Below are 27,656 nucleotides of genomic sequence, written 5' to 3' on the forward strand. Positions count from 1 at the left end.
AAGCTGATGTATTGATTTAAGCCAGGAAGTGTTTGCTGATTGCGTGCACCTTTGAGTTGTGTCTCTCTGTGTGGAGTTGGACTCACCTCCATGTTTTCTTTCTTCACAGACTTGGTTTGTCGCGGCCACCTGGGGGGTGTCGGCGGGGTCCCTGGGTCCAAACTGCTGTGGCTCCGGACCGTTTGCGCTGTTGAGAGCGCGCCGTGTTTCCACCTCACCAGACCGCAGACTTTTTAGTTGTTTAGCACGTCACTCACTGTTATGTTTATTAAATTCTGTTATCCTTTGAACCGTGCTCTGCTTATTTTATGCTGGGTCCTTTCAAACGTTGGGTCGGTGCTCCGACCGCGTCCGACACATAACATAAGGTCTGTTAGTACAGCTTTAAGGACCCCTTTAAGGATGCTCGGCGCACCGCGCTCCAAGCTGCGACGACGCGGCACAAGCCACCGGACCATTTCTAAACGGATGGCTCTGTGGATACGAGACCGTCATGTGCTCTTTCTCTGGTTATCACAAAAGCTGGACATCAGCCATTTTCTGGCAGATTTCACTTTTAACAAGAGATTTTGTCATGGAAAGCCGCGCAGAGGCTTCGCGCGTAAAGACCGATTCGCTTTGGAAGCGAGACAAAGGAACACCTCCGTTTCGGCGTGTCAGAGGACAAGTTTGGACATGTCCAGCTCTCCACAATTTCACTGATACTTACTGGACTGGTAAGCATTGAAAGCCGAGACAGACATGTCCGAACTTGTCCTCTGAACTTGTGCCGCGTCGTCGCAGCTCGGAGCGTGGTGCGCCGAGCGTCCTTAAAGCTGTACTAACAGACCTTATTCTCTGTGAAGCCCATAAAATTTTCACCGAAAGCCAGATAAATTTTTCGAATGGTTTCCAGGTGCCAGTCTCTAATAGCTTCTGACAAAATTCTGATGGAAAAAAACCCCAAATCATTCCACCATTTCCAGACAATGAAAATCCGACGACGGGGCGGGACCACTCCTTCCACAAGGCGTGCTCACAGGCGAATGACATCACCGACAGACGTGGAAAAACTCACGCATGCGCACGAGGGTTCAAGTTTGTCTGACGTGAAAACATATGAATGAAATCCATATAGTTTAAAAAATAAAAATAAAAAGGTACGATACTTTATGGACAGACCTCGTATATTCACAGCAGACAGTCCGCATAATAGCTGACCTACAGTGTCTTGCAGAAAAACAGGACTACGGTTGTTGCTGATCTTATATATATATATATATATATATATATATATATATAATACAAATAATGGATGGTAAGGAGTCCAACATAGAGAAATATTGGATGAAGATAGTGCATGATGATTAAAAACAGAAGCTGGCTGACTGAGCTCAGTCACAGGCAGCTTCCCACGTGCCCTGCTTTAATATGACCTCTCCTCCACTGCTCATCATTCTCTGCACGCCAGAAACCAGGATTATTGGTGTTCTTTGTGCCATTCAAAAGTCAGCCCTCTATCTGCTCTTTTAATTGTACTCAAACCTCTTTCTCACAGTGAGGGTACTGATAAGTGTCCACCGTCCTGTCTACAACTGAATCATGTCTGTCCAGGGTGGACGGCTGATCTAAGACCACTGACCACAACAAAAGTGACTCACAATGAAACAAACATCTAATCCTTATGCAGCACTGCGTGACTTGTCACTCACAACTCAATGAGTCATGAACACAAGGATCAGACTCACATTCAGTACGTCTCAGTGAAAATAAGTGGTCAAAAAGAACCACTTCATCTCAATCAGTGGCTAACAGGCTATGACGTGCTGGCAGATGATACCATGAACAAACAGAGACAAAATCAAACACATACATACAATTTTTTTAAACAACATAAATGGTTTAAAGTTTCTTTTTCGTTTTAATAGCTTGGGCTCGATATAGTTATTAAAAGTTACATATGTAAATCACGTTATTTCTCATGGTGTTGCATCATTTATTATGCATCAGATTAACGCGTACTAAAAGTAACTGTTTTTTCTTTTTCTTGAGTCATAAATTTGAGTGGGCCAAAGTTATTGCCTTCTGAGGACATTCAAATTTTTGTCAAGTTTCTTTTTATTTATTCGGAGTAGTAAATATTTAAAGTTACATATATCATTGCACATCAGAGGTCACTGTCTGATAAAGCAAAGAGAAGCACGTCATCTGCAAAAAGCAGAGACGCAATGCCTGGCTGCACCTTCATATCTTGTGTGTGTGTGTGTGTGTGTGTGTGTGTGTGTGTGTGTGTGTGTGTGTGTGTGTGTGTGTGTGTGTGTGTGTGTGTTGGGGTGGCGGGGGAGGGGAATCACAATGAGAAATGTGACAAGGGGCAACTGTCAGTGGATCCTGAGAGTTGAACTCTGATCCTGGCTGATGGACTGATGGATGACTTTTCATATTCCGATTACTAAGCTTTGATCCCAATGAATGATCTTGGATCCTCATTACAACTCTTAATCATAATTATAGGATCCAAAAGTTCCACCCCTCAATCTGGACCCATATAAAAATGTAATAGGTTCTTCCTTGGGCCATTCTCCATTATAGACCAGGGGTGGCCAAGTTTGGTCCTCGAGAGCCACATTTCTGACACTCTTAGTTGTCTCCCTGCTCCAACACACCTCAATCCAATGAAAGGCTCATTAAAAGTCTGCTAACGAGTATTTCATTGGATTCAGGTGTGTTGGAGCAGGGAGACAACTAAGAGTGTCAGAAATGTGGCTCTCGAGGACCGAACTTGGCCACCCCTGTTATAGACTGTTCATTGGTATTTGCATAATCATGCTAATACAAGTAAAAACAGGTGATCACACAGCCTCCTTGGTAAGTGTATCAACTAGTCCAGCGGATATGCGTCAATTTTCGATAGAATCGTTCACTTCCGGATAGAAGCATGAAATTTGGCACAAATGTAGCTATCTATGTCCTCTTTCATATAAAAGCAAGACCCGCCCCAGATCTTGCACGGTTCTTGCGTTATTCAAGATGGCGTCCAAGATGGCTGCCAAAAATCACTTTTTTGCAAATAACTATGACTAGTTAGAGCAAAATATTGTATTACTAGTGAATAGAAATATGGCTATTCTGCACATTTTAAGCATAGTTACATGTCTGTATGATGCACAGTTCCTGAGATACATCATTGCAAAGTTTAAAGGATTCCAAGAAATCTGATATATAAGGGCTTAATCTATAACCATACCAATGTAGTAAATAAATCTTTTCTCAGTATCAGGTGGGCTTCACAGATAATTGGCAAAGCTTCTGGGGAAAACCTGGTCTTGTTAGGAGAGACGGCATCCATCCCACTTTGGATGGAGCAGCTCTCATTTCTAGAAATCTGGCCAATTTTCTTAAATCCTCCAAACCGTGACTATCCAGGGTTGGGACCAGGAAGCAGAGTTGTAGTCTTACACACCTCTCTGCAGCTTCTCTCCCCCTGCCATCCCCTCATTACCCCATCCCCGTAGAGACGGTGCCTGCTCCCAGACCACCAATAACCAGCAAAAATCTATTTAAGCATAAAAATTCAAAAAGAAAAAATAATATAGCACCTTCAACTGCACCACAGACTAAAACAGTTAATGTGGTCTATTAAACATTAGATCTCTCTCTTCTAAGTCCCTGTTAGTAAATGATATAATAATTGATCAACATATTGATTTATTCTGCCTTACAGAAACCTGGTTACAGCAGGATGAATATATTAGTTTAAATGAGTCAACACCCCCGAGTCACACTAACTGCCAGAACGCTTGTAGCACGGGCCGAGGCGGAGGATTAGCAGCAATCTTCCACTCCAGCTTATTAATTAATCAAAAACCCAAACAGAGCTTTAATTCATTTGAAAGCTTGTCTCTTAGTCTTGTCCATCCAAATTGGAAGTCCAAAAAAACAGTTTTATTTGTTGTTATCTATCGTCCTCCTGGTCGTTACTGTGAGTTTCTCTGTGAATTTTCGGACCTTTTGTCTGACTTAGTGCTTAGCTCAGATAAGATAATTATAGTGGGCGATTTTAACATCCACACAGATGCTGAGAATGACAGCCTCAACACTGCATTTAATCTATTGTTACACTCAATTGGCTTTGCTCAAAATGAAAATGAGTCCACCCACCACTTTAATCATACCTTAGATCTTGTTCTGACTTATGGTATGGAAATTGAAGACTTAACAGTATTCCCTGAAAACCCCCTTCTGTCTGATCATTTCTTAATAACACTTACATTTACTCTGATGGACTACCCAGCAGTGGGGAAAAGTTTCATTACACTAGAAGTCTTTCAGAAAGCGCTGTAACTAGGTTTAAGGATATGATTCCTTCTTTATTTTCTCCAATGCCATATACCAACACAGGGCAGAGTAGCTACCTAAACTCTGTGAGTGAGATAGATTATCTCATCAATAGTTTTATATCCTCATTGAGGACAACTTTGGATGCTGTAGCTCCTCTGAAAAAGAGAGCCTTAAATCAGAAGTGCCTGACTCCATGGTATAACTCACAAACTCGCAGCTTAAAGCAGATAACCCGTAAGTTGGAGAGGAAATGGCGTCTCACTAATTTAGAAGATCTTCACTTAGCCTGGAAAAAGAGTCTGTTGCTCTATAAAAAAGCCCTCCGTAAAGCTAGGACATCTTACTACTCATCACTAATTTAAGAAAATAAGAACCCCAGGTTTCTTTTCAGCACTGTAGCCAGGCTGACAAAGAGTCAGAGCTCTATTGAGCCGAGTATTCCTTTAACTTTAACTAGTAATGACTTCATGACTTTCTTTGCTAATAAAATTTTAACCATTAGAGAAAAAAATACTCATAACCATCCCAAAGACATATCGTTCTCTTTGGCTGCTTTCAGTGATGCCGGTATTTGGTTAGACTCTTTCTCTCCGATTGTTCTGTCTGAGTTATTTTCATTAGTTACTTCTTCCAAACCATCAACATGTCTATTAGACCCCATTCCTACCAGGCTGCTCAAGGAAGCCCTACTATTAATTAATGCTTCGATCTTAAATATGATCAATCTGTCTTTATTAGTTGGCTATGTACCACAGGCTTTTAAGGTGGCAGTAATTAAACCATTACTTAAAAAGCCATCACTTGACCCAGCTATCTTAGCTAATTATAGGCCAATCTCCAACCTTCCTTTTCTCTCAAAAATTCTTGAAAGGGTAGTTGTAAAACAGCTAACTGATCATCTGCAGAGGAATGGTCTATTTGAAGAGTTTCAGTCAGGTTTTAGAATTCATCATAGTACAGAAACAGCATTAGTGAAGGTTACAAATGATCTTCTTATGGCTTCAGACAGTGGACTCATCTCTGTGCTTGTTCTGTTAGACCTCAGTGCTGCTTTTGATACTGTTGACCATAAAATTTTATTACAGAGATTAGAGCATGCCATAGGCAGTGTTGGGGAAAGTAACTTTGGAAACTTACTTCATTAGTTAATCTATACAGTTATATTTTACAGTTACTTCTTACATTTACTTCATTAGCAGCTGTGGACACCTTGTCGGCAGCTGCTGAATGTAATTAATAAAGTTATTCATAATCTAATTTGGTTATTTTTAAGATTTAGTACTCAGAAAAGTAACTATTAGTTACTTTGCTGATTAGTTACTTTTCTGATTGCTCAATCTTACGAGTAACCAAGTTAGATTACTCGTTACCTTATTAGGTACATTACTTATTAGTTGCAAGTTTTCTGCAGATTCTAATAAAGTAATTGCATAAAGCTGCTAATGAAGTAACTGCATAAAGCACCTGTATAAAGCAACTAAAAAAGTAACTTGTCAAAGTTACTTTTCACAACACTGGCCATAGGTATTAAAGGCACTGCGCTGCGGTGGTTTGAATCATATTTATCTAATAGATTACAATTTGTTCATGTAAATGGGGAATCTTCTTCACAGACTAAGGTTAATTATGGAGTTCCACAAGGTTCTGTGCTAGGACCAATTTTATTCACTTTATACATGCTTCCCTTAGGCAGTATTATTAGACGGCATTGCTTAAATTTTCATTGTTAAGCAGATGATACTCAGCTTTATCTATCCATGAAGCCAGAGGACACACACCAATTAGCTAAACTGCAGGATTGTCTTACAGACATAAAGACATGGATGACCTCTAATTTCCTGCTTTTAAACTCAGATAAAACTGAAGTTATTGTACTTGGCCCCACAAATCTTAGAAACATGGTGTCTAACCAGATCCTTACTCTGGATGGCATTACCCTGACCTCTAGTAATACTGTGAGAAATCCTGGAGTCATTTTTGATCAGGATATGTCATTCAATGCGCATATTAAACAAATATGTAGGACTGCTTTTTTGCATTTGCGCAATATCTCTAAAATTAGAAAGGTCTTGTCTCAGAGTGATGCTGAAAAACTAATTCATGCATTTATTTCCTCTAGGCTGGACTACTGTAATTCATTATTATCAGGTTGTCCTAAAAGTTCCCTGAAAAGCCTTCAGTTAATTCAAAATGCTGCAGCTAGAGTACTGACAGGGACTAGAAGGAGAGAGCATATCTCACCCATATTGGCCTCTCTTCATTGGCTTCCTGTTAATTCTAGAATACAATTTAAAATTCTTCTTGTTACTTATAAGGTTTTGAATAATCAGGTCCCATCTTATCTTAGGGACCTCATAGTACCATATCACCCCAATAGAGCGCTTCACTCTCAGACTGCAGGCTTACTTGTAGTTCCTAGGGTTTGTAAGAGTAGAATGGGAGGCAGAGCCTTCAGCTTTCAGGCTCCTCTCCTGTGGAACCAGCTCCCAATTCGGATCAGGGAGACAGACACCCTCTCTACTTTTAAGATTAGGCTTAAAACTTTCCTTTTTGCTAAAGCTTATAGTTAGGGCTGGATCAGGTGACCCTGAACCATCCCTTAGTTATGCTGCTATAGACTTAGACTGCTGGGGGGTTCCGATGATGCACTGAGTGTTTCTTTCTTGTTTTGCTCTGTATGCACCACTCTGCATTTAATCATTAGTGATTGATCTCTGCTCCCCTCCACAGCATGTCTTTTTCCTGGTTCTCTCCCTCAGCCCCAACCAGTCCCAGCAGAAGACTGCCCCTCCCTGAGCCTGGTTCTGCTGGAGGTTTCTTTCTGTTAAAAGGGAGTTTTTCCTTCCCACTGTCGCCAAGTGCTTGCTCACAGGGGGTCGTCTTGACAGTTGGGGTTTTTCTGTAATTATTGTATGGCTTTGCCTTGCAATATGAAGCGCCTTGGGGCACCTGTTTGTTGTGATTTGGCGCTATATAAATGAAATTGATTTGATTTGATTTATCATTGGACATACACTCAACAAAAATATAAACGCAACACTTTTGGTTTTGCTCCCATTTTGTATGAGATGGACTCAAAGATCTAAAACTTTTTCCACATACACAATATCACCATTTCCCTCAAATATTGTTCACAAACCAGTCTAAATCTGTGATAGTGAGCACTTCTCCTTTGCTGAGATAATCCATCCCACCTCGCAGGTGTGCCATACCAAGATGCTGATTAGACACCATGATTAGTGCACAGGTGTGCCTTAGACTGCCCACAATAAAAGACCACTCTGAAAGGTGCAGTTTTATCACACAGCACAATGCCACAGATGTCGCAAGATTTGAGGGAGCGTGCAATTGGCATGCTGACAGCAGGAATGTCAACCAGAACTGTTGCTCGTGTATTGAATGTTCATTTCTCTACCATAAGCCATCTCCAAAGGCGTTTCAGAGAATTTGGCAGTACATCCAACCAGCCTCACAACCGCAGACCACGTGTAACCACACCAGCCCAGGACCTCCACATCCAGCATGTTCACCTCCAAGATCGTCTGAGACCAGCCACTCGGACAGCTGCTGAAACAATTGGTTTGCATAACCAAAGAATTTCTGCACAAACTGTCAGAAACCGTCTCAGGGAAGCTCATCTGCATGCTCGTCGTCCTTATCGGGGTCTTGACCTGATTCCAGTTCGTCGTCGTAACCGACTTGAGTGGGCAAATGCTCACATTCGCTGGCGTTTGGCACGTTGGAGAGGTGTTCTCTTCACGGATGAATCCCGGTTCACACTGTTCAGTGCAGATGGCAGACAGCGTGTGTGGCGTTGTGTGGGTGAGCGGTTTTCTGATGTCAATCGAGTGGCCCATGGTGGCGGTGGGGTTATGGTATGGGCAGGCATCTGTTATGGATGAAGAACACAGGTGCATTTTATTGATGGCATTTTGAATGCACAGAGATACCGTGACGACATCCTGAGGCCCATTGTTGTGCCATACATCCAAGAACATCACCTCATGTTTCAGCAGGATAATGCACGGCCCCATGTTGCAAGGATCTGTACACAGTTCTTGCATGGCCGGCATACTCACCAAACATGTCACCCATTGAGCATGTTTGGGATGCTCTGGACCGGCGTATACGACAGCGTGTACCAGTTCCTGCCAATATCCAGCAACTTCGCACAGCCATTGAAGAGGAGTGGACCAACATTCCACAGGCCACAATTGACAACCTGATCAACTCTATGCGAAGGAGATGTGTTGCACTGCATGAGGCAAATGGTGGTCACACCAGATACTGACTGGTACCCCCCCCCCCCCAATAAAACAAAACTGCACCTTTCAGAGTGGCCTTTTATTGTGGGCAGTCTAAGGCACACCTGTGCACTAATCGTGGTGTCTAATCAGCATCTTGATATGGCACACCTGTGAGGTGGGATGGATTATCTCAGCAAAGGAGAAGTGCTCACTATCACAGATTTAGACTGGTTTATGAACAATATTTGAGGGAAATGGTGATATTGTGTATGTGGAAAAAGTTTTAGATCTTTGAGTTCATCTCATACAAAATGGGAGCAAAACCAAAAGTGTTGCGTTTATATTTTTGTTGAGTGTACTAAGCCCTCTTTCTCATACTGGGCCCACTGCCTTGTTGCCCAAATCTGCAGATATTTGCAGAACCCTATCATACGACATGCAAAGACCCATTTGATGAAACTTGTCAATTAGGTCTCTTTTACGAGTTTCTGCATGAATCACTAATGCTATATAGATAGCAAGGGGAGTCTCCTTGTCAGCATTATGTTTCAATGACACTGCATTGGGTGATCTTATTTTTTTCACAAAATTGTACATAGGCAATTCAGAAATTGCAGATTAAACAGTGTTGACAGATTCAGCTTGACTTTGCTGGATGATATCTGGGCCTTCAAGAATCATGCTCACCATGGCTTTCAAAGATTCAGGCACACATTTTTTGTGACAATCAGTGCTGAAACAGCCATTGAAGTCTTGCTTGCAGTTAAGCATTTCATTACGAATGATCTTTGCTGCATTTGCTAAAGTTTTGCTCTTACTGTCATAGCTGTTGTCTTTGGCAAATTTCAGAACTTCCCCAATATTCTCTTCAAAAGCTAACAGTATGTCTCGTCCTGATTTGAATGCCTGCAAACCTGACACTTGTGAGAGCAGACGTTCTTTAAGCCGTGTTGAATTTACTTTGTCAGGTGTATGAACCCCGAGCTGTCTAATGCGAGCTTCATAAAGCTTGACCAAATCAGACAGTTTGAAACTGAACACCATATCGTCAGCCTGTTCCTCAACATAGGATGCTAACTCAGCTAGTGGAATACTCTCGGCCCAACTTTGATCATTATTACCTTTGTTAATCTTTCTGCTGTGAGAACGAGCTTTGTTATATAAATTAACCAAGCAACCATTGTGATAAATGATATCTAAGGCATGCATATCTGATCCAGCTAACTTGGCAAGGAGCTTAGTGTCATTAATTTCTTGTGCACACTGTTTGACCTTTTCATCAATTTCCATTGTCCTTGCCTTATGCAATGTTCCTTCATTCTTTTCACAAACACATTTATAGGAAATTCATCTATCTCTTTGGATTTGATCAGATAGTTTGCAAAAGTAGTATAAGCTGAGCCAAATGAGCTTCTGGTACTGTTTGCTGGACATATTACTTTTTCATCTATGTCAGCCTGGCACATCACACACTTTGTCCAGTCAAGTTTACAAGTTGAACGTTCTCTTGCACAGTTTGAAGCCATATTCAGCTTTCCTTCACATATACATCTACGGACAACTACCACCAAAAGTCCAGAATCTAACCATCACCACCAGCTAGCTAGACAGTACAATTAGACATAGCCCAATGCATTGTTACCAGTCATTCTGAGTGTTGGGCAAGTGTGTGCACATGTGACTGCTGACTACACAGCTTGGTAGAGGGCAGCAGTGTGGAGGCCTGAAGGTATGTGGAGGTATGTGCTGGCCTACAGGGACAGTGCATATTCATTCCAATAGTGAGTCTGACAATGCTCTGTGTGATCTGAATAGAACAGATTGTTGCAGTATAGTGGTAAGTGGATCCTTAGTACTTATTAAATACCTAAACTTTATTGACTGCATTCATAATAATATTATTTAATTGTTTTAACAGTTGTAGATGTTGAATCCTGTGCAGCCTATATTTTTTAATGGTGACTGCTGGATTTAGGCCATACATAAGTTGGGTAACAATGCATTTTGTATGAAGTTGATACTTACTATTAATTGATCAAATGTCTGAACACATTGTCACAAACGAAAAAATATTTTGTATAATATGGAAATGTATGTGTGATTGTGTTTATTGTCTGTTTACAGGTATAATTTTTAATAAAGTTTGTATACAAAGTCACCCAGCTATTAGTGTTATATTGAATATACAAAGATCCTGTTGTGAAAGTGTAGGAACACGGAACCACAACAGGGGGCGCAAATGAACGGACAATGGAGAAAGTCAAATCACAAAGTTTTACTGTTGTGAATTCACACAACAAACACAACAGATTACAAATACAGCAGTAACCGAATTCCAAAGGTGTCGTGTGGGCAGGCTCGACGATAGGAGATGTCTGTCCGAGTCGAACCGGAACCACCCGATTTCCTCTGCCACCGAACCCCGGGGATACTGGAGCCGCCAAGTCCCGAACCCCAGGTGGCCACTGCCTCCGCTCGTCGGATCCGGTACTGCTGGCAAGGAACAGAAACAGTCAGGTGTGGGTGCGGCTGCACCCAGCAACACACAGGGTGGAACACCACCTCCACCTCTTGTCAGGAAAACACTAAAGTGCAGGAGTGTGAGTACTTATCCAAATACTGTTTCCTGCTGCTCTTCTTTCTCTCTGTATAAAGGCAAAAGGTAATTAAGATTGATATAATCGGCTGGATACGTTACCTCCTTGGTAAAACGATATCTCGGCAATGAGGTGGAGATGCCGTCCTGCTGATATACCTCCCTGTTGATTGATATCAGCTGTCTCGTCTCAGGTGATGGGTGACAGCTGTCACCCTGGCTGCTCCTGTGAGGCGACAGCGCCCTCTGGTGCCTGGAGCCCGCACTCCAGACAGGGCGCCCTCTGGTGGTGGTGGGCCAGCAGTACCTCCTCTTCGGCGGCCCACACAACAGATCCACTACTGTTAACTGATTTAAAAAATTGTATCTTTAAAACTATTCATGCTACAAGCTTGTAATTAGGCTCAAAATGTGCAGAATAGCCATATTTCTACACAATGGTAATACAATATTTTGCTCTAACTAGTCATAGTTTTGAGTTATTTGCCAAAAACAGATTTTTGGCAGCCATCTTGGATGCCATCTTGAATAACGCAAGAACCATGCAAGATCTGAGGTGGGTCTTGCTTTTATATGAAAGAGGACATAATTAGCTACATTTGTGCCAAATTTCATGCTTCTATCCGGAAGTGAATGATTTTTCTACATATCCGCTAGACTAAACAAGGTTTTCTTGGCTGAAGTGAACGCAACAGTTGGTATAATTCAGTCACAGCTGTAGGTCCACAGCAGATGCTATTGCATCAATTCAATTTATTTCATTAATATAGCACCAAATCATAACAAAGATGCCTCAAGGCTTCACACGAGTAAGGTCTAACATGCGATGCACGTGATGATTGATTGATGGCTTGCTTTCAACCAATCATTCATTTTTTAGCATTCACTGCCTCATGTTTACCTGTCTGCCTGCTCTTAATCTGTCAATTAGCTTTTCCACTCTGCGAGTACCCTCTCGGCTTCAGTCTGTCCAGCCAACCGTATTTCTCACGCCTCTCCAGAACCATTTCAGTTTTAGTGAACGCGCATATTATATCTATCTTGAAAATTATTCTACAAGGGAGAGACACACATCCCTAACAACTATCCAGTAGTGTTCAGCTATCTTAAGCAACTGACAGAGCCAAATTGGAACTCGATCCTTCAGGAAGCCATGGCTAATGGGCTATGACTTCCCTGCAGAGAAAAGGAACTCAAACCCACAAACAATGAACCAAATAAACAAATCTTTTTAAATGAGCAGTGCCACGACCAGTGATGCCGGTAACGCGTTACTTAGTAACGCGTTACTCTAATCTGACCACTTTTTTTAGTAACGAGTAATCTAACGCGTTAATCTTTCCAAATCAGTAATCAGATTAAAGTTACTTCTCCATGTCACTGTGCGTTACTATTATTTTTCATTGTGGGTCGATAACAGCATTAAACTTGGTCCGTGGGCAGGAGGTCGGGGTTCGACTGAACTGCTCACTTTCAGCGAGCTGTGAGCTTTTAATCCGCGGTTTTTTGCAGCTGCTCGACTCGTCCTCACCTCTTAAAGCGCGGTGATCAGCACACCTGCACTGAACTTTACAAAGACATTTTTATACTTTTTTTCCTCCTTTATTTAGAATTGTGAGCTGAGCCGCTCTGTATCTGGTCGTTAAAAACAGCTGATCCTCCGCGACGCGTCAACAACTAACACTATTTTCCACTCAAATGCACCTAAACTCTCTTTCTGAGGACCACATGATGTGAAAACGCAATAAAACTTTCTTACCTGTAAATCTGGTCATGTTTTCTGCATAAATAAATGTTACCCATTCTTTGTGCTCAAACGCCAAAGCAGGGGCGAATCTAGATGGAATGGGGGCGTGGGGCAAGGATGTGCCCCCTCCCCCACAACACCCCTAGATTAAAGGTGCAATTTTGAAGCCGTTTTTTACTACAACTAATATTGCTTAAAATAATAATAATTTCGACAAGTAAAATGTTTAGAGAGAATTTAAATGTTAGAAAAATGTTAGAATTTAATAGTTACCTTTATAAACAATGTAGGCTCGAAATTGCAAGTTTTACTGTTACAGTGCTGTCAACAGTTAAATATGAGGTCAAGAAAGACGTCTTTATTTTACTTTTTATAAAACAAGTATTTATTTTCATTGAAGTCAAGAAAGGGTGACTATAAAGTGAGTTTTGGCAAAACAGGTATCATTGTCATGTTGAGGTGGCAGAGGGTTGTTGTCGGCAGCTGGGAAAAGTAACTAAAAAAGTAACTAGTAATCTAACTTAGTTACTTTTACAATTGAGTAATCAGTAAAGTAACTAAGTTACTTTTACAATTGAGTAATCAGTAAAGTAACTAAGTTACTTTTTCAAAGTAACTGTGGCAACACTGGCCACGACAACGGGCTGCTTAAATTAAACACAATTAACCATCATTAGTGGTGTTGCCATGTCTTCAGCAATCGGAATCTGTGCAATAACTACCATAGAGGTTACATGTCAATACTAGAACAGCCATTTTTCTTACACTTAGACTCCCTAAAGTAATTCTGAAGTGTGATGACCACATTCTATAATTACAGGATACCTGCAGGGTGACACACCGATATCGCTGGCTCTGCAGTAACCACAGGGTATAATGAGAGTTTTGGTGCAAACAGCACAGCAGCCACCACACAAAGGGTCAGTGCTCCTCACATACATTTTTGCAGGCAATGGCTTAACAGGGCAAGAAACACTTCATACAGGAAAGATACAATTTTGCACAACTTTTTTCTGTTGCACCACCAGTCCACTCCCTTCATGGTGGAGTGGAAAAAAAGGATTTTTATAAAAGATAATAGATCAAATCTAGGCTCCAGTCTCCCATGTACCTTCTGGAAAATTGTAGCTGAAATTTCACAACTTTTTGAAGCTGTGATGCAACAGTCAAAAGTTAGACTGTGCACAGTTTTCGCTATTCATAGGCACAGAAGCTTGTAGCTCACTCAGAATTCTCCCTACTGCATAAAGTCACATCCAGGCCACATCATTATTATTATTTACAGTCAGCCATTTCTCCTGGTTGCATTCTAACCGGTGCAGCCAACGTTAAAAATACAGCCAATAAGTGTGAACGAGACTGGACAAACTAAGTAAATACACTCAACAAAAATATAAACGCAACACTTTTGGTTTTGCTCCCATTTTGTATGAGATGAACTCAAAGATCTAAAACTTTTTCCACATACACAATATCACCATTTCCCTCAAATATTGTTCACAAACCAGTCTAAATCTGTGATAGTGAGCACTTCTCCTTTGCTGAGATAATCCATCCCACCACACAGGTGTGCCATACCAAGATGCTGATTAGACACCATGATTAGTGCACAGGTGTGCCTTAGACTGCCCACAATAAAAGGCCACTCTGAAAGGTGCAGTTTTGTTTTATTGGGGGGGATACCAGTCAGTATCTGGTGTGACTACCATTTGCCTCATGCAGTGCAATACATCTCCTTTGCATAGAGTTGATCAGGTTGTCAATTGTGGCCTGTGGAATGTTGGTCCACTCCTCTTCAATGGCTGTGCGATATTGGCAGGAACTGGTACACGCTGTCGTATACGCCGGTCCAGAGCATCCCAAACATGCTCAATGGGTGACATGTCCGGTGAGTATGCCGGCCATGCAAGAACTGGGACATTTTCAGCTTCCAAGAATTGTGTACAGATCCTTGCAACATGGGGCCATGCATTATCCTGCTGCAACATGAGGTGATGTTCTTGGATGTATGGCACAACAATGGGCCTCAGGATCTCGTCACGGTATCTCTGTGCATTCAAAATGCCATCAATAAAATGCACCTGTGTTCTTCGTCCATAACAGACACCTGCCCATACCATAACCCCACTGCCACCATGGGCCACTCGATCCACAACATTGACATCAGAAAACCGCTCACCCACACGACGCCACACACGCTGTCTGCCATCTGCCCTGGATAGTGTGAACCGGGATTCATCCGTGAAGAGAACACCTCTCCAACATGCCAAACGCCAACGAATGTGAGCATTTGCCCACTCAAGGCGGTTACGACGACAAACTGGAGTCAGGTCGAGACCCCGATGAGGATGAGGAGCATGCAGATGAGCTTCCCTGAGACGGTTTCTGACAGTTTGTGCAGAAATTCTTTGGTTATGCAAACCGATTGTTTCAGCAGCTGTCCGAGTGGCTGGTCTCAGACGATCTTGGAGGTGAACATGCTGGATGTGGAGGTCCTGGGCTGGTGTGGTTACACGTGGTCTGCGGTTGTGAGGCTGGTTGGATGTACTGCCAAATTCTCTGAAACGCCTTTGGAGACGGCTTATGGTAGAGAAATGAACATTCAATACACGAGCAACAGCTCTGGTTGACATTCCTGCTGTCAGCATGCCAATTGCACGCTCCCTCAAATCTTGCGACATCTGTGGCATTGTGCTGTGTGATAAAACTGCACCTTTCAGAGTGGCCTTTTATTGTGGACAGTCTAAGGCACACCTGTGCACTAATCATGGTGTCTAATCAGCATCTTGATATGGCACACCTGTGAGGTGAGATGGATTATCTCAGCAAAGGAGAAGTGCTCACTATCACAGATTTAGACTGGTTTGTGAACAATATTTGAGGGTAATGGTGTTATTGTGTATGTGGAAAAAGTTTTAGATCTTTGAGTTCATCTCATACAAAATGGGAGCAAAACCAAAAGTGTTGCGTTTATATTTTTGTTGAGTGTACTTTGTAACACAACTGCATCCCTCTGATTTTATTTCTTAAGCCGCTAACAACAGTCGCAGAGAATATTGTCGTGCTGTCTAATGCTGCTTCCTGCCTCCCAGAGCTTCATAACCTTCCACGTGATGGTCTTTTGATTATTTCATTTGTCCAGCCGGTCAATAAGCCATTAAACATAGATGTCGCTAACAGCTAGCAGTGCTAACTGCTTTAAAGTCCTGTATCCAGGCCACAGCTGTCTCGCAGAGATTCCTAACAAAACATTACTTCCTCTCCAAGCCTTCATGGTCACACTATGTAAAATTGGATAAACTTGTGTGGACACATGTAAAATTAAAAAACTTAGATATAATAAATATAAAAAAATAAAGCATTCACGTCAAGCATTGTAAACAATGGGTCTGGAAATTCTTCTGACTGAGGGAGAAACCCAAAACAAAACAAGAGCAATCTGAGATTTCTGATGTCCGCTGATCCAGAATCCATATCACCTCCAAAATTCAATGGAGTCGTCCATGCCCTGATATCCATCTATGGTGCAAATTTGGTGAGAATCCATTAGTAGGTTTGTGTAATCCTTCTAAGCCTATATAAAGTGAAATCTTGATCCAGAATCTGGTTCCGGATCAGCTCCAAAATTTCATGGAGTCTTCCATGGCCTAATATCTACCTGTGGTGCAAATTTCTTCAAACTCTGTGCAGTAGTTTTGACGTAATCCTGCTACATGTCAGGGGGTGGGGTGTGCCCCGCTCTCGCTTGGGCGCTCTCCCGATCTTGGGCTTTGGTGTTTGTGGTAGGGTGGATTGGGGGCTGGGGGGGAGAGTATGGAGGGGTCCTGCTGGCTGCGCTGGGGAATCTTGGGTGTTGGGGGGGCCTCGTGTGCTTCCTGGCCCGGGGAATTAGGTCTCGCCTCTTGTCTGGGGGCCAGGCCCTGCCCTCACATTGCTTGGTGGTCCCTGCCTGCGCTTTGGGTTCAGTTGTAGTGGCTCCTTTGCCCCCCTTCCCTGCCGCCGCTTGCTCCTCCCTTCGGGGACCGTGGCCCAGGTGGTGTGGTTCCGAGGCCCCCCTTTTGGTGGGCCCACAGCTATTGCCTTCACCACTTGTCTTTTGTTCCTGTTTGTCTTCGTGTTGTTTTGGTGGTCGGCCCTTCCTGATAGAAGTTGTCGGGTGGCTTTGAGTAGGATGTTGTAGGCTGATCGGGAAGGGCGGATGGGGGTCACACACACACCATGTTCACTCACACTCTACATACCTCTTGTCTTGCAAGAATAAGTTGCATATATGTGTATTAATGTTCATAAATGGTTCTGCCAGTGTGGAATTTAAAATTACTATATATGCAGACAGGGGAGGATAAAAAAAAAAGAAAAAAAAAAAAGAAAAAAGAATCCGGTTCCGGATCAGCTCCAAAACTTCAGGGAGTCTTCCATGACCTAATATCTACCTGTGACGCAAACTCTGTGCAGTAGTTTTGATGTAATCCTGCTACAAGTCAGACACATAAATAAATGCTGATGATTTTATTATGTCCTTGGCAGACAAAAAAAAAAAAAAACTGTTGACAAACCAATGCAAACTGGGTTGATTTTTGCTATATGCCGTAGGTGGCTTCCCTCATCAGTCTTCTTGAACATTCACTCAGTTTTTAGAACTCCCTACTCCAGTCAGTGTTACCATATAGTTAAGTCCATAATAAATAATGCCAAGTATTGCAAAAACATGACTTTCAACTCAATTATTTATAAACAAAAATTTGAGAATCTGATAGTGTACCAGTCTTACTTAAAAAAATGATGTAAATAAATGGATTTAAGTTTTAAAAGATGTCTGCAGATCACCATTGTGTGTCCATGTTCTGTGCAAAATCAGAATGTCGCCCAAACTGGAGCTTCTGGAAGCAGACAAGGCTCAGATGCGATATCTCAGCTGCCTAGTTACCATGGAAATTACTCTCTTAAATGGCTCAAGATTTCATTTCTATGAAATGCATTTAAGAAAGTATTGAAAATGTAACAATACTTGTGGAACTACAAAACAGCTTTGTGCACATTGGAATTCTTATACGGTCACTGTGCCGAACAGCCATCTTATTATTAAATGCTGATTTTACAACAGAACATTCGATCCCCTGGTGAGGTAACTGGCTTCAAATGATCCACCTGTGCTTGGAGTCTAGTAACACTGAGGAGTGGTGAGGCCACAACAACACTTCTGTCATGCATGGAGACCAAGCGATTAATGCAGTTGTTTTCAAAACATAAGGTTCTCTGTTCAACATACCCATTCTCCATGAAATGTGGAACTGCATGAAGAAGGGCATCCAGGGTAAAACTCATGCTAAATCAACTTGCAGATCCATAATCGGATCTGCTGTGGTGACTGAAGCAAAAACGGAGAAACTAAGAATTACTATAGCAACAAACACAACACACATTGTCCTGTGCACAATGGAAATTTTCAGTGGAAGAACATCCACCTTTGCACCATCTTTCAGTCTTGGCAGAAGAATGCTCTTCTTGTGCCCTTTTAATTCCTTCTGTCCCTTCCTCTGTGTAGTCGGTGATGATTCATCTGCGACATGCAGCCAGCAGGTGAGAGAATATATTGTGACATTGAATTTCCAAAAGGGGTTTACTGGCTGAGCCAAGCTTTAGCACACCAGTTGCGCAACCTTTTATGACCTGGAAATGGCACGTTTCACTGCTTTTATGTGAACCTGCTGCCCGATCCGGTGACTGACAGGCAGATTATGAATCAGTGTATCTGGCATATTAAAATAAATAATAACTAAGAATTTAGCATAATCTGATGATCATTTTGCAGTAAGAATGTTAATGAATATTGTCATCTCATTAGTCTTCACAGTGGAAAAGATTTTTTTCCCCCTTGTTTCTCTCATCCTCCCCACATTTGACACGCACCTGCAGTGCTCGGATGAGCAGAGCGCAGATAGAGAAAAGGTCTGCGCGCCACTGCGTAAAACCGCCTCGCTTTATTACTCAGCATGTGCAATTAAAACCCATCGCGCCCTCCTGTTAAACTTGTGCAAATTTTCTCCAAATGCCGCTTTATTATCTGCAACGACTTGCTGCACGAGCTGACGACTCCTCGTCTGCCGCGTGCAGGAGCGCGCGCGCACAGGACGCGCGTCTTTGGAGAGCTGTGGCTCTCATTGATAAAAATCCTCGGCTGCATTCAGCGTCACCAGAACGCACGCGCGTCGCCCCCGCGCAACCTCGTCGCAAGGGCAAAGACAATATGATCACGGCGCGGTTTTTTTTTTTTCTTACCTGCATTTTGTCTGACGTAAACACCTCGGCGTCCACTTCGCAGGCGATGATGGTGACCATCTCTAGTTTCATATTTATCGATGGCATTCCCTTTCGTTTTGAGAATTTTAAAAAAGCAGTTCGTTCGTTCTCTCTCTCTCTGTGTTTTAAGAAATAAAGCGTGGAGCGGGGCCGGTGGGCAAACTTGCTGCTGGATGTGCGGCTCGTCGATGCACCGGCGCGCTGCTGAGTGATGCTGCAGCGGCTCAAACTCAGCCCGCCCTCTCCTCCGCTCCACATTGACGTCATCACCATCCGCACGTTTGTCGGGTTTACGCCACTCCAGCGCCTGACGAACCGCGCAGGGGGGCACTGCAGAATCGGTCCGGTTTATTCCGCTTCACACTCATTTTATTTATTTATTTATTTGGGACATTTATCGAGCTGCTGGAAAAGTCTTATATTTGGCAAAGATAACTGCTGCATAGAAAAAAACAAAACAAAACGTCTGTATCATCTGATTATCAGGCTGACTGCAGAAAGGCAACCCACAGGAAGGTCTGGATTTGAAATGGTTTCGTTTGCAGTGCAATACAAGAGTACAAATGTGCTTTTAGAAGTGCGCACCACATTTATTGACACATGCAGTATAATAGAACTAACAGTTGTTGGGGAAAAAACACCATTCTGACAAAAAACATTCAAATGGGGTTAAATTTAACAGGCAGAACAATGGAAACATGAGTACAAAAGTGCTCAGAGCGCACAGCAACACCACACCCACAGTTCAGAGGCATGCAAAGAAAATATTACATGGGTTTCTAAACAGCCATGTCAACGACCATAAAATATATGAACTTATTTCTTAAAAAAAAAAATCAGGCACTTTCCTACAAATTAGCAATGGAGTGTCAATTTGACCTTGACCTTTGACCTTGATCACTGACATTAAACCACTCAAAGCACCCAGGAAAAAAGGAAACATGAATGAAATATGTACATTGGGTGCACATGATCAGAATGTGTCCGTAACATAATTTTATGTTTCTGATACAGATACATAAGAACTCTGCATTATTTGGATACAATAATTTTGCAATAAGAATAATTGCATTTATAACTTTCTGCATAAATACATTCATACTACCCACTGATCCTGGCCAGCACATGCTCTGAAACACTTGGGAATGCTCAATATTTTTTTTCGGAGCTGTGGACTTTCAGCCACTTCGACTGCATGCACTTCGAGTGGGAAGAGACAACAGTCACTTTGTCCTCAACTCCTTTAACATGATAGCTATTTTTTTCCTCTTTGTTTTTGTAGTTGGATCCAGAAGTGCTGACCCTGTTGTTGTTTTCTGCAGTGGAGCATGAGGCACATCTACAGTGGGATCTCCAGTCTCTTTGTGAGGCTGCATTTGTTTTTTTTTTTTGTTTTTTTTTTACATATATAGAAGATGTGTGAGCTTGGAGCTGATGCTTTCTTCCACTCAGACTCAGTGATTTTTACATTAACCTTCATCAAAATTAAAAAGTTACCACATTAAAAACAAAGTCACCGTGACATGAAAACACAATGAAAACACACTTATGTAAACTCCGCAATTAACCTGTTGCTCACATGCGTTCTGAACCAAAGGGCAGGTCCCGTATGGATCACAGATGAACTCTGCTCCATTACATAACAACTAAATAACATACTCAAAGTTGGATATAGACCTAGGCAAACAAGCATGTACGAGGTCTATTAGAAAAGTATCCGACCTTATTATTTTTTTCAAAAACCATATGGATTTGAATCACGTGTGATTACATCAGACATGCTTGAACCCTCGTGGGCATGCGAGAGTTTTTTCACGCCTGTCGGTTACGTCATTCGCCTGTGGGCAGTCTTTGAGTGAGGAGTCGTCCACCCGCTCGTCGATTGATTTCATTGTTTAGGAATGGCTCAGAGACTGTTGCTTTGTTTGATCAAAATTTTTTCAAAACTGTAAGGCACAACTGAGTGGACACCATTCAATAAATTCAGCTGGTTTTCGGTAAAAATTTTAACGGCTGATGAGAGATTTTGGTCTGGTAGTGTCGCTTTAAGGACGGTCCACGGCGCCTGACGGCGATCTGCGCTTCGAGGCGGCAGCATCTCGCCGTTTCAAGTTGAAAACTTCCACATTTCAGGCTCTGTTGACGCAGTAAGTCGTCAGAGAACAGAGAACTTTCAGAAGAAGTCGGCATGAGGAGTTTATTCGGACATTCCATTGTTAACGGTCATTTTATAATGAAAGAACGTGCGGGCAGAGTCGCATGTCGGGCTGGACCCGACCGCGGGGGGTCGCGGCAGGAAAAACACCTCCGTTGGAAATCTTAACGGGCAAGTTGGAACATGCCCAAGCTGTTAAACAATTTCTCAGTTACTCACTTGTTGAAAGCCATTAAAAGCCGCCTGAATTCTACAAATGGTTTTCAACACGGAGGTGTTTTTCCTGTCGCGGCGCACACAGATTTGCCGAGTCGTCACGGAAACGACTCGGCGAATTTGCGCGTACGTCTTTCATTAAAAAAAATGTCCTTAAACAGTGGAATGTCCGCATAAATTCCTCATGCCGGCCTCTTCTGAATCTTCTCTGTTCTCTCACGATGTCCTGGGTGAATTAAGCCTTAAATTAGGATGTTTTCAGCTCGAAACAGGCCGACGACAGCGCCTGGAAGCGCTGCAGGACGTCCCGCTCCGTGGGAAGTCCTTACACCGACAGAAACACCCCATAATCTCTCATCAGCCGTTAAACTTTTCACAGAAAACCAGCTTAATTTCTCGAATAGTGTCCACTCGGATATTCCTCACAGGTCCAGAAAAAATTTTGATAAAGCAACACGCGCCGTCTCGAGCAGCGTGTGAAACAAAGGAATTCAGCCGAGAGGGCGGGACCACATCTCACTCAAGGCCTGCCCACAGGGAAATGACGTCACCGACACGCGTGAAAAAACTCACGCATGCGCACGAGGGTTCAAGCATGATTGGTGTAATCGCATGTCATTCAAATCCATATAGTTAAAAAAAATAATAAAAGGGTCGGTTTATTATCTAAGAGACCTCGTACACCTGCGGACCAATTATAGCTACACTGCATCCAGAAAGTACAATGCTTCCCTTCTTCCACATTTTGTTGTCTTACAGCCTTATTCCAAAATAAATTAAAATTTTTTTTCCCCCTACAAGATTCTACACACAATACCCCATAATGACAACGTGAAAAAAGTTAGAGATTTTTGCAAATTCATAAAAAAAAAATCTTTATTTTTAAATAAATAAATAAATAAAAAGAAATCACATGTACATAAGTATACATAGCCTCTGCCATGAAACTCTAAATTGAACTCAGGTGCATCCTGTGTCCACTGATCATCCTTGAAGTCCATCTGGGATGAATTCAGTTGACTGGATATGATTTGAAAAGGCACACACCTTTCTATATATAAGGTGCCACAGTTAACAGTGCATGTCAGAGCACAAACCAAGCATGAAGTCAAACGAACTGTCTGTAGACCTCTGAGACAGGATTCTCTCAAGGCACAAATTTGGGGAAGAATACAGAAACATTTCTGCTGCTTTGAAGGTCCCAGTGAGCAGAGCTGCCACCATCATCTGTAAATAGAACAAGTTTGGATCCACCAGGACTCTTCGTAGTGCTGGCCGCCAGTCAAAACTGAGCGAACGGGGGAGAAGGGGCTTTGTCAGAGAGGTGACCAAGTATCTGATGGTCACTCTGTCAGAGCTCCAGCATTCCTCTGTGGAGAGAGGAGAACCTTCAAGGAGGACAAACATCTCTACAGCAGTCCACCAATCAGGCCTGTATGGTACAGTAGCCAGACAGAAGACGCTCCTTCATAAAAGGCACATGGCAGCCCACCTGAAGTTTGCCAAAAGGCACCAGAAGGACTCTTGGACAATGAGACACAAAATTCTCTGGTCTAATGAGAATTCCAGGTATCATATTTCGAAGAAACCAGGCACCATCTCTACAGTGAAGCATGGTGGTGACAGCATCATGCCGTGGCGATCTTTTTCAGTGGCAGGAACTGGGATACTAGTCAGGATTGAGGGAAAGATGAATGCAGCAATGTACAGAGCAATGAAAACTTGCTCCAGAGTGCTCTTAACCTCAGACTGGGGCGACAGTTCATCTTTCAGCAGGACAATGACCCTAAGCACGCAGCCACGACAGGAGGAATGGAATCCACTTCCACACACTGATTGTCCAACTCCTATTCCATCAAGCCCAGTACAAGCATAACCATTTGTTCACTTAATCCCACTGCCATTGCATAAGAACATTTTATAGATGCTGTAAAATGGGGTCATACAGGAAAGAAAAAAATAACCAACATATCTGACCTTCAAAAACTGCTAAATTTTCTTCAGCTCCAATATGGTATAACTGATCTAGAATCATCAAACAAGAAAAATGCTCAGCAAAAGTCCTCTAAACCTTTATGCATTATAGGGAGACAGATTCGTTAGGCTGTGATTGCACTAATTTGATAACAGTCACTGTTCCAGACTTAGAGTTGACTTCAGCTCACATGCCTTGTGGAGTCATTGGCTTAAGAAAAACAAACATGGATTACATGGAAGGAGTAAACTTTACCCCATCTTTGAAACCACTGAGAAGTCCAAGCGGTGGACTCAAGTCGTGCTTGTGGTTGACCAAATTTCTCCCACAAACATGTCAAGAAGGAAAAATCTATTCCAAGCACTTTGTTGGTGAAGCTGGGCCAAGTATTGAGCATCCGGAGTTCCGGACGTTATTCCAGCCACGTTTCTCCCTAAGCAAGTAAGTCAAAAGAAAGACAATCATTTTGGTATTTTCTCTAAATTTATCAGTGGTATAGTGCTTGTAGCGGTAGACAGTGTGTCAGTTAGTGCGCCTGAATCACATGCACTTCATATGCAAATAGCCACAATGTTCTTAAAGCACATTTTAAAGCTATACATAATACCATGAAACCACAGTATTTTTTCCCACAGTTATCATACCGGCCCATGCCTACTTGGGAGTTGACCTCCTGTCTGCTCTGCCAAATCTTGAGTACTTGGCAAGTCCCACTGATACATCTCTGGTTCTCAGATGGACCATACAGTATAGTCCCTGCACAGCTTGTTCTGAGTCCACCCCAAAGTTTCCTGCCAGTTGGTCAAGAACTAAAACCCTTCTATTTGCGGCATCCAATTTCTCTCATCTCATTGCATATTTACCTGAATTTCTGAGGCTAGCCAAAAACATATTCCTGGCTCTGGCTCCTTTGTAACCCATGGTGTAGTGGGGGAGACACCACACACACACCAACAAATATCTCTAAATAAAATTAGATAACCACAACGTAGTAATAAATACATACATACCCTGAAACACAGCCGCATCCCACCCATTTTCCATCTCCTGTGTCAGCACACAGCAGCCATGTAGAATATCATTTTGCTGTGTTTCTGCTCCGGTTTCACATGGCTTCGTATCTAAACAAAGTTGTTGTCCCCTTTGATACTTCCAACTTCTACAAGTTCCACTTGACAACCAGTAAACAGCAGATAGCCATCGTCACATTTGTGTTGCTTGATTCTTCCATTTGACCACAGTCAACAAGCAGGTAAACATACACATCAGTAACATTCAGAGCTGGTAGGCGTTTCAAATCCTGTGTCCACGACACAGTTCTCCCATTCAAATTACGAACAGAGCTGTCCTCCGTCATCACCCACTGCCGCTTTCTCTCCAACACTTCGTGGTCACACTTCTCCAAAAATCACATTAACCTGTGTAGCTTTCTCCACAAGACTCGCCAGCTCTCAGCACAGTTTTCCACTACAGGGAACACTCTTACAGTGAGAAATCTTTTCAGTTGTGGCAGCCATATTTCTGAAATTTTCATGCACTTGTCTCTAAAAATGAGTCTACTAACTAAAAAACAAACTCATTTGAGATGCTTTGATTCAGTGACAAAGATGGGATGTCTTCAGTACTCAGACTCTCTGGAGAATCATTTTACGTTACTGAAATGACTGTCAACTGAATGGGTTACTCAGGGAGACTGCAGAAGAAGAGAAGCAAATCTTCATTTGGCCCTGAGTCCTATTGGTGCCAGCAGCATGAAGTGGATGAGAGTCTACGATTTCCCCTCATCAAGACGTCAGTCTGGTACAGGCTGCTTCCCTAGTCAAGGTTGCGACTCATTTACAGCTGGGTGGACTGAGACAATGCAGATGAAGTATGCATCACATAACCAGTCTTAACAGACAGGTAACATGAAGCACACAATGGGAATGGTAACTAGGTCTACACAACAAGCTCATCAGGAGAGCTGGCTCTGTCCTGGGAGTTGAGCTGGAGGAGTCTGTGGTGGAGGTGTCAGACAGGAGGATGCTGAGGAAACTGCTCAGCATCCTAGACAACACCTCCCACCCCCTGCATGCCACACTGAACCCGTGTTAATGGGCCAGGCCATGTAAACACCCATGTAACATGAGTTTGCAACACAAACTGCAGATGCTTACCTTTCGGTGGTTACTTGTTGACACCTTAAGCAGCTCCACGAGGTTTTGGATGTTGCAATGTGCAACACCAGAGATAAATGTTTAAAAGAAATTACCAGACTTCCAGGGCTGCAGCATAGTGCTACTTCTGCCAGACACAGTTACAATGACATAGCAAGTTTGACAGTTAATTGTAGATATCAGAGCCACAAATGATGTTAACCAACAACGGAACTCTTAACTGCAACAACTGCTCGAGCAAAGAACAGTTAAGGTGACCATTGTTAGCATTTTCTTTATTACAGGCCATCAAATACCAGATGTGTCATGCTGATGTAACAGTATCTGGTTAAGAGTAGTATGTGCTAAACTCTGAAATTTGGTAACAAAAAATTTATTTCTGTGAAGAGACTTATTAAACCTTGACCTTTTCATGTGTACAGTTATGTTTTAAGGATTGTAATTGTTATAAAAGTGTTGTTTCCCAGCAGAGAAAATAATGAGAACAAGGCATTCACATGACTGCACAACAACACCAACTAATCTTACCAACTCATCACATGACATCATTGACACTAAATGTCTTGTACATTTGTCAGCCTCACTGCAATCACCCATTCATGCTTCATGGGGAGGCCAATGACTCAAAATAAGAACGTTTGAATCAGTTTCTAGATAAACTAATGTAGAAACGGAACATAATGCATCTTAAACTTGCTTGATGTGAGAAGTGGGTGGTTGAAAACAGGACTTGGCTCGAACGAGAAGCTGGATACCACCCTGTGTTGAACTGTGGAGGATTCACATTACTCTCCTCCACACACAGTGTTGGACTCAGCTTCTCAATATCAACAAATTTGGCCAATTAAAAAACAACCACTGTGTGAAATTCAAAATAAAAATACAAACTGACTAAGGCGCCAAATGCTTCTTTACCAACACTACAGTGAAAATTTACATTTGTGCTACACAGTAATATAATTAAAAGGAGCCCCCACAGACGTAGCACTCTTATATAACATCATAACAAATCATGTCATTTGCCCATCAGTGTGATGACTTCTCCCTGTCTGCTGTTTCATAATAACGGCCGGCCTGCCTGAGGCAGCTACGCAAGTCCTCTATATCCATCCATATTAAAGCCTTTGGCAATGAGGGGCATTTATGTCTGGATGTGTCAGGCATTGCCCATGAGACACGCTGAGCAGACAGAGAACATGAGTGAGCTGTGAGGATGACTGTGACATTCCATCATCAAACAGCATCAGTCAGCCAGGCTGGAACAATCTGGTCTGAAGTGTGGTGAGTGCCATGTATTACTCAATACGGCAAACCTGAACAGCACCGTCAGCTTTCTTATGACTCCTCTCCTGGGAGTGGATCTGTTCCATTTAAGACACTGAACTGGAAGCGGGCTGTGTAGAAAATGTGGCTCGATAGGAGTAAATATAACTTAAAAACCTCACCAACAGCTCATTAATCACAAGCTGTGGTGGGACAAAGTAGGGAACCTGCATCGGCAGTCCTCTCAAGACAGTGACTGTTTTTGTAGCTTATCGGAGGTCATGATCATTTATTTATAACTTTGTGGAAAATTCCCTTTTCATTTCCCTTATTTACAGAGCGAAGGGTCAAGTCCAGATGCCTGTGGAGATTCAGCTTCAACAGAACAGAATAGGCTACTGAACATCAGATTTGAACCTGCATCTTCACTTTAAAAAGTACTAGGTTTGTTTAAAAAAAAAAAAAAAAAAAACACACACACAATTAGGAGCGCTGTAAGATCCATGTAAATTTTTTTTTTTGTTAAAGTATTTCTTATGTTACAGAAAAACCAAAAATCAGGCAACAAGCCATTTTCTGACTCATCAAAAAGCAGAAAAAAAGGAAGGGGGAGCAGGTCAATGTCAGATCTGAGGTCAGATTGTGCCGTGCCCACTACGGCACCACCCTGTGTTCTGGTTA

At 42.4% G+C, this 27,656-nt stretch overlaps 1 protein-coding gene across 2 annotated transcripts in view; it reads right to left on the reverse strand.

The window, feature by feature from the left end:
- The window catches only part of rcan3 (regulator of calcineurin 3), a 113,265-nt gene that overhangs the window by 53,416 nt on the left and 32,193 nt on the right, over positions 1–27,656 (reverse strand). The window contains exon 1 of one of the 2 annotated variants that reach the window (XM_034195175.1): positions 19,190–19,492. The exons of the other annotated variant lie outside the window; for it this stretch is intronic. Coding sequence (XP_034051066.1) covers positions 19,190–19,483 — 294 coding nt within the window. The 5' untranslated portion in view covers positions 19,484–19,492. Of the gene's footprint in view, positions 1–19,189; positions 19,493–27,656 lie in introns of those variants that run through there. 2 annotated transcript variants of the gene reach the window in all.

The sequence above is a fragment of the Thalassophryne amazonica genome, chromosome 19, assembly GCF_902500255.1.
Source record: "Thalassophryne amazonica chromosome 19, fThaAma1.1, whole genome shotgun sequence".
Taxonomy (NCBI): Eukaryota; Metazoa; Chordata; class Actinopteri; order Batrachoidiformes; family Batrachoididae; genus Thalassophryne; species Thalassophryne amazonica.